General features: G+C 43.2%; 1 protein-coding gene across 2 annotated transcripts in view; it reads right to left on the bottom strand.

Annotated features, from left to right (window-relative positions):
* Positions 1-8546: 8546 nt before the first annotated feature.
* foxj3 (forkhead box J3) overlaps positions 8547-14241 on the bottom strand; it is a 56786-nt gene continuing 51091 nt past the window's right edge. For both annotated transcript variants that reach the window (XM_037490406.2, XM_037490403.2), the window contains 6 exons: positions 13991-14165; positions 11352-11807; positions 10629-10730; positions 9917-10108; positions 9344-9442; positions 8547-9202 (listed from right to left, as the gene is read on the bottom strand). In XM_037490406.2, coding sequence (XP_037346303.1) covers positions 9090-9202; positions 9344-9442; positions 9917-10108; positions 10629-10730; positions 11352-11807; positions 13991-14165 — 1137 coding nt within the window. In that variant the 3' untranslated portion in view covers positions 8547-9089. The remainder of the gene's footprint in view (positions 9203-9343; positions 9443-9916; positions 10109-10628; positions 10731-11351; positions 11808-13990; positions 14166-14241) is intronic.

The raw sequence follows: 14241 nt of genomic DNA, 5'->3' as shown, positions 1-14241 counted from the left end.
GACCTTTAAGATTAAACGTCTTTGCAATGAAGGCCAAATCATTCCATGGTTATTTATTCATTCAAGTTTTTTGATGCGATAGTCCACGAAAAATGGAATAAAACCACAATCCTGACTTTTAAGAAGCTTTAAGTACCGAAATGACTCAATTGACTAATCAATTATCAGAAAAGTCAAGCCCATTTCTCTCGACAAACTGATCAAAACGCGCTCCTTTTTTGCCTTAGTTTAAAACACAAACTCTTCCATCACACGGCTAGATTTGTGTTGACTTGCTTTTCGGTTTTGGTTTTAAGTTCTGGAGCACAATGAGCTCACGTGGCCCACGTGCTGCGGGACACGTCTCACGCAACAACGACTTGAAACAACATTCCACGTCGCTCGGTGGAATCTGACGAGGAAACAGCGAGGCTCAAGACAATAAAGCGAGAGGTTACAGATGGTGCTGCTGGAGCTTACGCACGCCGTGTAGCATCCTCATCTCACCGCTTTTTTTTTTTTTTTTTTTACCGTTTCTCGTTCTCACCATAATGGCTTTTCTTTTGCCGTAGCCGCGGATCAGACATTTGGACGTCTCTTGCAGCGCGCACTACTTTTTTTTTACTCTCGGATTTTAAAGCGCTAAAAAGCCTCCGCGCGCCACTAAAGTTGACAAAGACTAAAAACAAACAGGTGGATGCAAACCATACACGCCTCATTCTCCCCGAGGGGGGGGGTCCTTCCTCAATTCAACCTGTCGGAGGGTGTTTTTTTGGAGGGGGGGGGGGGTGTTACTCGTACTTGCACTTACCTGCTTTGTGTGGCCGGGGACCTCTTTTTGTGCTCAACCTACTTTGCTGAAAATGGCGGATGGAGGGGTTTGAGTCGAAAGCCTGCTCAGTAAGTCGGATCGTGGTGCGTTGTATTTGGGGAGGAGGGGGGGGGGGGGGAGATGCTGCGTGTCAGACCCGGAGCACTCTCACAGCGATGCACCAGTGATGTCTTTGTTTGTGTGTGTGTGTGTGTGTGTGTGTGTGTGTGACGACGAGGCTCCCCGGTGTCCTCTTCTGCAGCCGGTGGCTCCGGTCCGGTCCGGTCCGGTCCTCAATGCAGCCTCGCATGAAACCTCCCCAATTAAGAACCTTGCTTGGATTCATCTGTGAGCATAATGGGCCTGCAGGCCGGTGCCATCTGTGCATCCTAATTCCGTGAATTAGGATAACTTAATGAAAGGAGGCCGAACGCCTCTTATTCTTACTCTTTTTTTATTTTTTAACCTTTTGCTTCTTACATATTAAATAATAAATCTAGCCAACCAACTGATTACTGAAGGTAGGTCGTTCAAAAGTTCTAAACAAATTAAAAATGTCTGCATAAATGCTGTTCTAGTATGACTGAATTACATCATTCATAATTTCATCAGGAGGGCTTACATAGCATCTTCCAAGTACTGTTTTAAAGAAGGTCGTACAAAAAAAAGAATACATTTAAACACATCCAACACAATCCCAAGTTTCCAGATTATCTGTTTACACAAAAGCAAAGATGACTCTTGATTGCTAACACACAGCATACAGTCAGTTTCCTGTGACGAAGTTTAAAAGAAACATTTCAATGATGCATGCTTCCATCACGACGGTTATAATGTTAAAACGGTTAAAGTCTCGATGGGTCCTCTTTGCAGCATCTAGTTCGTGGTTGTAGTTTCTCTTATTTACTTTACCGTGATATATATATATATATAATCATTTTGGAGCAAGTCTTCAAATGTACCTCAAGATCAGCATTCTAGCATTAGAGGAACAAGGCCTCTAAATCCTCTTAATTCCTGAAAACAATATTTATTTCACACTATGATTGTACATCTTGTAACATAGTCTTCATTCTATGACGACCTGTTGATCGGTAAAACAACCAGACAGGAATGCTCCCTGACACGTTGACCCACAGACCTTTAAGGGATGCTGCAGCTGCCACGTTAGAAACAGCAAAAGTAGGAACATCTTTGACGTAGAGCTGCTCTACATACAGTGGGTGGAATAAGTATAGAACACGTCACCATTTTCTCCTCAGTAAATATATTTCCAAAGGACAAATTGACATGAAATTGACACCAGATGTTGGAAAACAACCCAAGTAACACACACATACAGAAGAAGCCAAAACAAAGAAGTTCAGAAATAAAGTTATGTGTAACAATGTGAAATGACGCAGGGAAAAAGCATTATTACTTCACCCGCTGTATACACGCTAACCGCGTCTGTTCTCATGGTCTGTGGCCACTAGAGTCTGCTGTGCGACCATAGACAGCTGGCGTTGTCGTGCCCGAGGGGGGTTCTGGGAGCCGGTACCGCGACCTACTGGCTCCGTTGTGACAAACGTGAGTGGATGTGTGGTCAATGGGTGTTTGGGTTGTTCCTCGTTGCTCTGTGGCCAAGTTAAAAAGCTTTTAAAACCCCACGCAACGTGTCACTGCATTTGTTTGAGTTGTTTCTAACATAAAACCTTACTAAATGTAAACACAATTACTACATTTCAAGAGTAATTGTGTTGTAAAATTCATACGGCGTGACCCGAGGTTATCGAGGGTTCCTGTCTCAATCGCATCAATTCCCATTCGTGATTATTTTAAAATGTCCCGGATTTCTTGCACACCATGTTATGGACCCTTCACCTGCCGCCACTACTTCTTCCCTCCACCCCACATGTTTTTTTTAATGTAATTTGTTCTCAACTCCTTCAGATAAACTTAATAATAATAATAACTGTTAACAATTACAATTACACCGGGATATGTTCACCACAAGCGGCTGCAACTTTAACACAGAACACAGTTTAAAGTTTTCACCTAGTACCATGCGCCCCCCCCCATCCTAAAAATATTTCCTCTTTGCAGACGGGGCCCTGGACATGTAGCTGCAGCATGCCAACGTGTGATTGATAGGACAGCTCAGAGGAGGCGTGTGCGTTTTTTCATGCGTGCTGCACTGCACGTATGAGGAAGGAGGTGACTGCACCGCCAGCATGTAAATATGACACAAATAAATAATAATTATACAAATAATGCAGGTGATACTGGCTCCACCTCAACCAATAGAAAATGGCTATCAAATGAAGTTTATTTTTTTTGGATGATACTTCCATATTTCTACTGAAGCAAAGCATGAAAATGACCTTTACTAATATGTTACTGGGAGTATTTAAGATCTTATTAAATCCTCAGAAGCGTCATCTCTTGGACCTTCTGGGCCGACGATGGGGATCTGGCCGGTGGTTTCAATGACGGAAGGTTCTTCCGGGACTGGGGATGTTCTTCCTGCATCCGGTTCCACTTGACTTTTCTCTTCTTCCACCATCGTAGCAGGGTTCTCTCCTGGGACTGGACCCCTTGCAGCATCTTCTTCTGTTGCTCCCGGTGAAACTACCGGGATTGGTTCTTCTATAACTTGTTCTCTCAGCTCCTTCTCCACTTCAGTTGGACCCTGAGGGGCAAAGTCAAAGAGATCTTCTGGGGCGGGCGCTTGTGATGCCGTTTGTTCTGCAGCACGTTCAACTATATCTCCATTTTGATCCACAACGATCACGACAGCTTCCTCTTGGTTCAGGTCCTCCTCAGCAGGGTCAGCAGGAACAATTGAAGCCGACTCCTCTGCAGCGGTTTGCCATTGACCTGCCTCTTCTCTCTCAAGCTCTGCAGGAACCGGAACAATGTAATCCTCTTCTTCTGGCATTATGGGAAGAGCAGCAGTTTCTTCCTCAGTTGTGTCATCAGGGAATATGAGTAAAGGTTCTTCTGGAGCTTCGACCTCTGAAGGCCCCACAGGAATAACAGGGATTGATGCTGCTGGATCTTGGTCCTCTGGGGATGCGTTCTCCACAGAAACAGCTGTTTCTTCTGTTGCATTGTCCTCTGGAATGATTGGGACTGGTGATTCAGGAGCTGTGTCCGCCACATGATGCCGTTCACTCTCAACAGCAACAGCCGGGACGGCGTTGTTCACAGCTTCACCTGGAGATGACTCCGCGAAGTCTTCAGACACGGGTTCATCCTCTGAAGATTCTTGGGGGGCTCCAGCCGAAGGCTCCTGGGAAGCTAATTCATCCGCGTCGTCAGAGACGTGATACTCACTTAAAATTTGCTCTGTTACTTTTGTAAAAGACAACATGTTTCCCTCAGCAGGTGCCGTAAGGAGTTTTTCATCATCTGGTTCTTTTCCCTCCATAAGGTTACTGTGGTCTTCAGTTACTGGTGCAGGTTCCTCTGTTCCTCTTGGTCCACGCACCTGAACATCTTTGGCAGCTGCAGTAGAGGACGGATGTTCAGGTAGAACACGTTGTTCGACATTAAAGCCGCTGGGTATGTTTGAACGGAACCTTCATGTATCTTAAATATATTTGAATAAATATCAGAGCAATAAAGTAAAGAAAACTATATGTACTTAAATGTTCATATTTTTATATTGATCTTAGAAATCTTTAGCAAGATTAACTAAAAATACCCAATAAAGATAACTTTTATTAACTTAAATAGACACTTGAACCAACGCGGTGTGCAGCCATCCAAGTTTAGTTCAAAGTGTCATTGAACAGACGAAGGTATTTAAGATCGGTTGTTATTCACAACTGGAGTCGGGCACAGACGTTTTATTCCTAATTCACAAGATGAGAAAGAGGAATACATCTTTTTTTTTTATTCCTCAGAGCTAGAAAATTATCAAAATAATGAATTGTCTTTTGGTCCTTAATCTCCCGTTGATTCATTGTCAAACCTAAATGGGCTTTCTTTTTTTATTATCCACATACTTAGCTTAGTTAGCACCTTTAGTATATTGTGAAACGCATTGAAATGGCTTACGTATCGGTGCTGAGGAGCACAGCTGTAGATCGAGGACCAGCGTCAGCGCCACTAGAGAGAAAGCTCGGGACATGGCGGCCGTGTTCTTCATTTATCAAAGATCCAATAACCCAAAACGCAGCAGTCGGACTGGTGCCTTAACCGTGAAGGAGTATCCCACAGGGGGGGGGGGGGGAGCATGTAACGTGTCAGGGTGGACGCATGTTGTGACGTCCCACACCACATGGAAGTACTGGGAGGGTAAAATAAGAAACGCCTCGTCTTCTTCAGCTGTTCCTCGTCCTGGAGAGAAGATCCGACGGCTTTAAGTTCTTAAAAACACATTTATAGGCTGTCTATCGACATGATGTTCTACTGACTCCATAAAGATGCATATTGGAGTTTAATTTTTTTCATTTTCAGTGTTAATTATTCCCACCTTCACGTCCTGCTTTGTAATATTTCCTAACGTCTTGAGAAAAAAGAGCTCAAACAGCACATTATTCCACAGTGAAGTTACCATATTTTATTTCTTTAAGTGCCATTCATGCATATTGGGGAAGGGGGAGGGGTGGGCGGTGGTATCGACAATTCTAATAACACTTGAGTTATTTTACAGCACTAAACGAATACAAAGAGTAGCTGTGTCACCTACTTGGACAACGAAAGTAATAAACCGTGCAATAAACAAAAAAGACAAATAGGAGAAATAAAATACAAGAAATGACAAAGACAAAATCAAACAAAACAGAAAAATAAAACACAAACCAAATATATATTATCAACACTAAAACACTGAATGTAGAACCATAGTACAGGTAAAAGGTAGTGTCACACAAAAAGCTAACGCATTTTTGTCACATATATACAATATAGATATATACATACTGTCACCCTCTGATTGGACAATAACAAAATACTCTATTCTTTTTGCTCCTGTCTTTTGTGAATAAGACCCACCCCCCAGCCTTGATACCCAACCCCCCCCCCCCCCCCCCCCCCCAAGAGGAAAAAAGGGATGATTGAAAAGACATATATGTACAAGCACAACAACACACCAGCACTGAACAAAATAGGCCCCAATCAGCAGTACTTGTTGGCAGTTCTCTCCCATAACGTAGCAACGATTCTTTTGTTTGTCGTGTAAACCTTTTCATCTTTTCTTTTCCAATGATATTAATCTCTCTGGCAGGTACATGTCCAGCAGTATTTAAAACTTAAAATTGTCTTTTGGAAAATAACTCTCTCTCACACACACACTAACACACACACACACACACACAAAATAACAAAATTGTGATCCAGTCATTGTCTTCACCTTTTTTAGCCTTTTCTTGTTTAAAATGGTTTGTTTTACCGACGGGCTGCTGTGCTCAAACGTTAGGTCGCGTGTTCACAATCTTCACCTGGAAGACCTGAGACGCCACTTTCCTTTCACACAGACAAAGGCCTCAGTGGCTGCTCTCTAACGTCGGCCAATCAGAGTCCTCGTCACCGCTGCAGTCAGCTAAAGAGTCATGGTTTGTGCTACTAGAATTCTGTCTGAGCCCTAACTAACAGTCGTCCTCCACACGGTTGATATTCGAATCAGACGTAACGGATTAGAAAGACGCGGCTGTTGACGGGTGCGATTGGCGGAAGAATCTGGAAGTGAACGGCAGGTTAATCAGCTGAAAGAAGAGAACTCGACTCCATCCGCGCAGCTTTAACAGAAGCAATTTGAGTTTTTAATCAAACATACCGTCTGGTTCTAGAATATCCAATAAAAAATAAAACATTTGAACAGGCCATTTCTAACAATAATAAAGACTTTATATAATAAAAATACAAAAAAAAAGTTCACGATTGTCTTACAAATATAAAATGGAAACTACGGTGAACACTGGAGTCCTTGGATGCTAAACTAGTTTGACGTTTAGGGAAACACTTCAGAGGCCGATGAGATCGATACCCCTCCCGTGTGTGTGTGTGTGTGTGTGTGTGTGTGTGTGTGTGTGTGTGCGTGTGTGTGTGCTCAACGTGAAGCGACAGCCAGCAGATTGGAATCATGGAGACGCCTGGTTCTCAGCCTCCCAGCACCGATAAAACGTATTAACTAACATGCTATTTCTTAAGTTAGCAACTCCTCCGTGTCAAGGAGTCTGACACATAACCCTAACGGATGAAATACAAACACAAAATAAGATCCAGCATGTTGATTAGTGAGCTTTGAAAGGTGCTTGCGGAGCAGAATTTGTCACATTTTGATGAAACTATTTAAGCCGCTTTGTATGCGAGGGCTCCTGGTTTAGCTCCACATTCACAGACAGGAGGGTCATCGACCTTCTTGTCCAACTCTTGGCTCGGAGGCAAATGAAGGGGTCGATCAAAATGTTCAACTATTCCTTTGAACAAGGACACAGTGTCACAGATGCAAAGCACCATACACAGTTTAGCAGTACTTGAAGAGGGGAGAACTAATTCGGATCGTTGCCATCGCCCATACGGAGCAAATCAAAGAGTGAGTATGCGAGCCTTCGACATCAAGGAGGTGCTTTGCATCTTAAAAAAAAGAAGAAAAAAAAAAAACAAGTGCAAAAGGCTTTAATCTAAAGTTCAGCGCCTGTCTGACTGAGAAGTCCCTTGTTAACGTGTTTCCAAAATCATCTCCCTGTTCTGTGCTCTGGAAACAAACCCCCCTCCCTGTGTGCATCTGTTTTTGTGCTTATAGATGGCAGAGATGATCGCCGCAATCACAGCCCTAAAACTACAATAAAACCAAAACACAAACGCTCCATTTGTTCCACACACACACACACACACACACACACACACACACACACACACACACACACACACACCTCATTCAGTTATGATTGTATAATAGCAAAGTCGCTATCCAACTATCACAGCATTGATCAGTTTAAAAATTCATCAGAAGTCCCAAACACGGAGTGTAGCATTCAAAAACTGATGCACAACAGGTGGAAAAAGGCATGAATTTGGGTTTAACTTATTTGACAGAATAAGTAAAATCAAAACTCAAAAGAACTTTAGGGTAAAACTGACAATTTTCTTGGAAACAACATCTGATGCATATCCTATCAATGATTAAATAAAGTATTGGGATATTATTATTTTATTGGTGCTTTGCTGATCAGTCCGGAATACTAATCAGACTTATCATCAGACAAATAATTTAATTATCTCTAAATGATGATTGTTTAGTGATCAATAGGACACTTGCCTAAAAACGTGATCTTTACTGTTAAAACTAGCTTTTAAAATGTGACTTTTAGTTTAGTACGCGGCGTTATAACGGCTTCTGATTGGTAAAGCGTTGATTAACCAACGTTAGACAGAGGGCGGAAACCTCAGGTTACTTTGGGTTGAATCTTGTCAATGAAAAGAAAAGTTTGACATCCCTCACACTCGTTTTTAGTTTGCTTGAATTGCTTGAGACAGAACTACGAAAAAAAGAAAGAAAAAGGTTGCTGTACTCCGATAACAAGTCTGTGGCAGTGAGCCTCCTCACGTTGGGTGGCGGCTGTGAAAAGCAACTACGATTCCTTCCATGATCTTTCTCCCGCTCCTGTTTCGTTTAATATCAAGCCTGCTTAAACATTTAACACCCTGTTCAAACTTATTGTAAACCTTACTTCACCACCAATCCACAGTGGGGCTTTTTCTCCCAAAAGTGACCAACGGGCACCATCACATTACTCAGAGACGGCCTGTGTTTCTTTAAAAAACAAAAAAACAAAAAGAATACAAAAATCTTTTTTTTCCTTTTTTTTTTTTCTTTTTCTCAAAGAGATAAAACTCATCCAAGAGGCAGCTGAGGCCAATGTCAACACGAGAAGAATTACAAGCGGAACACGTTGCTCAAATCACATAACAGTTACGGAGCAGAGGGTTGAGGGTGGGGGGGGTCGGGGGGGACGGGGAGGGTCGGGCTCTGGGAGGCTGCTGGCTGAGGAGCTGAGGAGCACGTGGTTCGGATGAGAATGTGTTCTACTCGCCTCTCGGCGAGTACATAAGCAATCACTTTAACGTGTCCAACTAAGTATGATTGTCTTCAAAGTAACATTATTCTCGTTATCTTTTGCTTGTAAAAATGTCAGGACTTTGGAAGTCTGTCTTCCTCCGGAGCTTTGTCAAATGTTCTTCTGCATTCCACCCACAGTGGCCTCCTCCCCCTCCTGCAGCCTTTCATCACAGCCGGGCTTCCTCTGGCTTCCACCTCCTCTCCTCGGTTTCCCCCCCCCTTTTTTTTTTGCAAAAGGAGGTCTAGGGGCTAGACAATGGAGTCCCAATCAAAGTCATCCTGGATGTCATCGGCTGGCATGCGATGCATCTGGAAGTTTCTGGTAGGTATCATGTGCTGCTGGTTCATCTGTGCATGGTGTCCTGGGGGGGTGGGAGGGGGGGGGGGGAGAGAAAGAGAGGAGTCAGACGCAGCCTGCTGTTAGCACTTCCACTGTGACCCAAAGTTTCATAATGGGCTTCAAACTATTATGCAAATCGTGTCCTTCTGTGTCTTCTTGTCACCTGTCATTGTGGGTCCTGTGCTGCTCATGGGGGGCATGTGTGGATATCCTGGAGGACCCATCATGGACATGCTCTGTCTGGTGTCCATGTAGAGATTTCCTGAAGCGAGAACAGGTGCAACTTTAATTTTAGCTTCAGATAAACGAGAAAATGCACCTCTTGAATTCAAATTCCAACCTGCGGTGTTATTTAATTATTTTACATTAGGATCTCTGAATAACTAATACATTATAGTTGCACATATTTGTACAAGTGAAACATAATTGTTCGGTCACAAGCCCAAAAAGTTGGGAATCACTGGGATGAAGTGCAAGTAGACAGGTGACATTTAAGTAGTGGGAGCTGTACGTGACAACATTATTGTTATCAGACAATGGACTTTTGTGTTCAATTTGTGAACTGGTAAATTACATATAAAGTGTAAAAACACAAAATGAAACAAATAAAATTCCCACATCTTTTAAGATACGCCTGTTATTTGGAGGCAGGGAAACGGCTTCTATTCATACGATGATGAACTGAACTCATTCAATCACACCGTGGTAGAAATGAGGCGGAAGGGTTAAGGTTAACCTGTGGTGAGGTGCTGGCTGGGTTTGCTGGGGTGCATGGTGCCATGACAAACAGGAGGCGGCACTGCCCCTTGTGGCTGGATTACGCCGGTGCGGGCAAAAAACTGGTTGATGGACGAGCAGAGGTCGGCGATCTGGGTGGGTTCCAGGGACCAGTTGTTCAGCTCTGCTTGTCTCATACTCTCTCTCAATCCTAAGGGCCATAAAAAGGCACATTTGTAAACAGAACGGTTACCATCGGAGCTTGTGAGAGTACTATAAAATTGTCTTTGTGACAAATAAAATGTATAAAACTGCACCCGCCGACTGCCCAAAGAATATCAATTAAGTAAATGAGAAACTAATTAACAAACACATGAAAAAATTGGTTGCAATATATATTAATTATGTCAGTAACCTTCAGTGGGGGATATTTAAAAAAAACATCCTACCTTGCAATCTAGACTGTAATTGGATAAACTGACCTGCTGAGCTCAGTGTTTTGGTAATTAAACTTGAAGGCATTGTTATTTAATTGAAGAGCTCAGTTTAATTAAACTTGTAATCAACTCCACCGTGTCAACACTTCAGCACTCAATCAAAAGCTGGGGCAGTACCGTCAGCTGCTGGATTTAAAAATGTCTTCCGTAATCTGGAATAATCGTAATCTCAAACAAATAAATCAAATACATTACATTACAATCAAATGTTTGATATTTGTGTCAAAACTGCACCTTGGAAAGGTGAAAGGTCGACATCAGCCCAGTTATAGCTGCTAGCAATACGACAGCTTTCTTTCAGTGCATCCAGATTTGGGTACCAGTCTGACAGTAAACCTGCAACACACACACACACACACACACACAGCATACTATCTGTAACATTTCAGAATTTGGAGTTCTGGAGGGTTCATTTTAATATCGGTCCCAACACCAAATTTACATTTGGTAAAAATATAGATTTAGTCCGTATTTATGGGCACATCATGTATGGAAAAGAGCAAACATTGCTGCCATAATTTTTATAAACGGCGTGTCTGATCATGGGGCCAAATGATGCATTTTTATTGGAGTCACATTCCTAAACCGTAGCACGCAGTTGTATGGCCAAATGCATGGAACGGCAGCATCAAATCAGTTTCTCGGGCTGTCAGGCAGTCGAGCTCAGAGCTGTGACCACTAGGGGGAGCCAGTCGACTCTGGGAGAGCTGCCGGAGTCGCCGGCTGCAGCATTGCTTTGTTCTCACAACGGCACAGACAATGAATCAGAAAACGATTTACTGGGTAGCACCTTGCCATTCCATACATTTCCACAGCACATAACCATTTATAAACGCTTTACGGGCAATGACAACAACGAAAAAAAAAACATCTGCGGCTGTTGTGTCCATTACGCTTGTTAGGCGTCTGAGTGACGAGGGCGATGAGGCGAGAACAACGGCAGACAGAGGCTCTTACCTGTGTTGCAGGCCATCTGTTGCTGGGTAGGATGGGGCTGGTGGGAGAGGCTCTGATGCGGCTGTCCGTGCTGAGGCGGGTGCTGGCTGTGCTGCGTGTGTTGGGAGGGGTGCGCCGTGTGTTGCTGCGGGTGCTGGCCGTGGGACGGGTGCTGCGACGGGTGCTGCCCGTGCTGGGAGTGCGCAGCGTGCTGCGGGTGCTGCGGGTGCTGGCTGTGCTGGGCGTGTTGGTTGTGGGGGCCGCCGTGCTGCGGGAGGTGCTGTGCGTGGGGGGAGCCGTGGCCGGGGTGGGCTTGGGCCGGATGGGACAGGGTTACCTGGCCCGGGTTGGCGGGGTGGCTGTTGGGTTGGTTGTTTGAGAGGCTGTTCTGAGTGCTAATGGTGCCACTGGGGGAGTGCTGGTAGGAGCAGGAGGTGTGGGACTGCTGGGGGGAATCAGACGGTATGCCCATCAGACCTGGGAAACAAAACACACACTTTTAATTAATAATGCTTAAACAAATGAGCGGTTAAAGATTCAAACAGAAACTTCCTTAGCAATTTTTTAACTTTATACAGGGTTGACTTAATTGGCAATTACAAGTTGCTATGTCACTTTTTTTTAACGAATGTAAATGTGTAATAACTTAAAAAAAATTAAAATAAAACCTTTTTTTGTTTTTTTGATATAAAATCTGTAAAATACAAAACAGGCAAATGGCCTCAAGCAAATATTTGTAATGTTGTTGGCTCAGGGGATTGGGTTGATTGGCTCTAAAGTGCCGATAGGCGTGTGAATGGTTGTTTGTCTGTGGGTTAGCGAACTATCGAGGGGGCCCCCTCCATGTTTGCTGGGATTGACTCCAGCCCCCCCGCGAAGGATAAGCAGCTTTGAAGAAGGATGGATGACAATTGATTTTCAGGAAAAAGGCAACGTGCTCGGAGCACTTACTAAGTTCGGCTCAATTTTTGAGAATTTACTACTTTTTTTTGTTTCTTCTCATTGTAATTTTAATATATTTGGGGTCTCATCACAGAAAAATCTGTTTAATTCTAGGAATCATTCATTTAAAAAGAATGACAAATCAATTAAAATATAATAATAATAATACACAATTTGTATATATATTTGAGGTGTATATAATAATGCACTTCAGGACAAACCGAAAGACAAGGCCTTTCCCACCTCAAGCTGCATAATCTAGTTCTCATTCATCCAGCCATACACTCACTGCTTTACAAATCGTACTATTTAACGGATGTTTTGATATAGTTTTGTTTTAGCAGTTCTTGTCGGTCTTCATATTTTTTTTAAAAATAACGCTCAAATTAAAGGCCACCTGATGCGAGTAATTGATGTAAAAATGGTCATTATGGGGATGGGAGCCGGGTGTGACTCAGCATCCGTTGCGTTCTCGAAGGCGCTCCGAGCTGCCGCTCTCCTTTCCACTGACACACCCCTGGATTGTCTCTGACAAATTTCATTGTGCCGGCTGCGGAGCTCTTAAAAAAACCGACATGACTGAAACGCGAACATCTGCACACCCAACTGCAATCATCTGAGTGGCAGGGAGTGGTCTTAAGAGGCCCCGTCCTTCACAGCTTTGGCACAGTAAACCTATTTCACTGGAGTGCTTTTAGAGCCGACTCTAACCCCGCACCTCCACAATCGGCGCGTAGCACTCACTGCAGGGGTGACAAAGGTGCATCTCTTATCGGCACAGAAAGCCCATTGTCCAACCAGGGAAATACAGAAAGCAATTAACGCGGCACCAGAATAATAATGCGAGCTCATTACCTATTATCAAAGCCAGTGAATTAGCTCACTGTCTACAGCGGCAGGGTGTGAAATCCTCCAGCTCGAATTATTTACGCTTTTTAATTGCTAAAGCTTGTCTGACTAAGAGATTTCACTTTTATGTGCATAAAAAAAAGGTAACAACTTTGAACTAATGAAACAGATGATAGATTAAAGGAGAGGAACTCTTTGAAAACATTAGCATGAAATGCATTTGATTTGTGAAAGTAGGTTATACACAGAAAGCTGACTTTGTTCATAACCTGCATGTCAAGTGCTCTTTGTTTATCAGTCCATCAGATTACAAGCAAAATGCATTTTGTTCTGGAGGGAATGGTAGAGTTTTGAAAAGCTGTGCCTTCTCCACTACTATGTATTATATTGTGCAAATTCCCCAGCATTATGACAAGTGAACCTCAAATTCAGCAGAATTGACCTCCTTCACTCCTCTGATGAAACACTGCCTACACACGGAAAAAATTAAAATATGACAAGACGCAGAAAACTTTAATGTAATTTGAAAAATAGGGCCTAGTGTATCAGATCTGCATTAACTATTAAATGAATGCAGTAACATCTCGTTTTACATCCTCTAATGAAATATTTAAGACATGATCTCGCAGACTTGGCTTGTGAATATGAAATTGGTCCTTTTCCACATGGCTCTGGTAAAAGACCATGAAAATACTCCTGCTATTAGAATACCTGCACGCTTCACAGTAAATCTAATTAGTACCTAAAGTCTCTCCATAGCTCCAGCTGTTAAGAACAAACCAACATTAGGAAAATCATCATATTCCTTGATAAACAAAGCTTAGGCTCTTTATTAGATTTCCACTCGAGGCTCCCGGGAGGCCACTCACCTTGTTGGCTGAAGGACTGCTCAAAAACAGACTTATAAAGGCTGCGGAAGGAGGCACTGAGATCTTCAAATTCAGAGAACAGGAGCTGCTTGTCCCTGTCGGGCATGTTGTATTGGGACTGCGGGGGCTGCTGGAGGCTCATAGACTGGGACACGGGCTCCGGGTGACTGCTCACCTGGAGAGACGTGGAGATAAAGAGCGCTTGAGATTAACAAAAGTAAACATGCGTTCCATTTATCAGAATGTGTTTA

This window comes from Pungitius pungitius, chromosome 8 (assembly GCF_949316345.1).
Source record: "Pungitius pungitius chromosome 8, fPunPun2.1, whole genome shotgun sequence".
Classification (NCBI taxonomy): Eukaryota; Metazoa; Chordata; class Actinopteri; order Perciformes; family Gasterosteidae; genus Pungitius; species Pungitius pungitius.
This window is presented reverse-complemented; position numbering and strand designations above follow the sequence as displayed.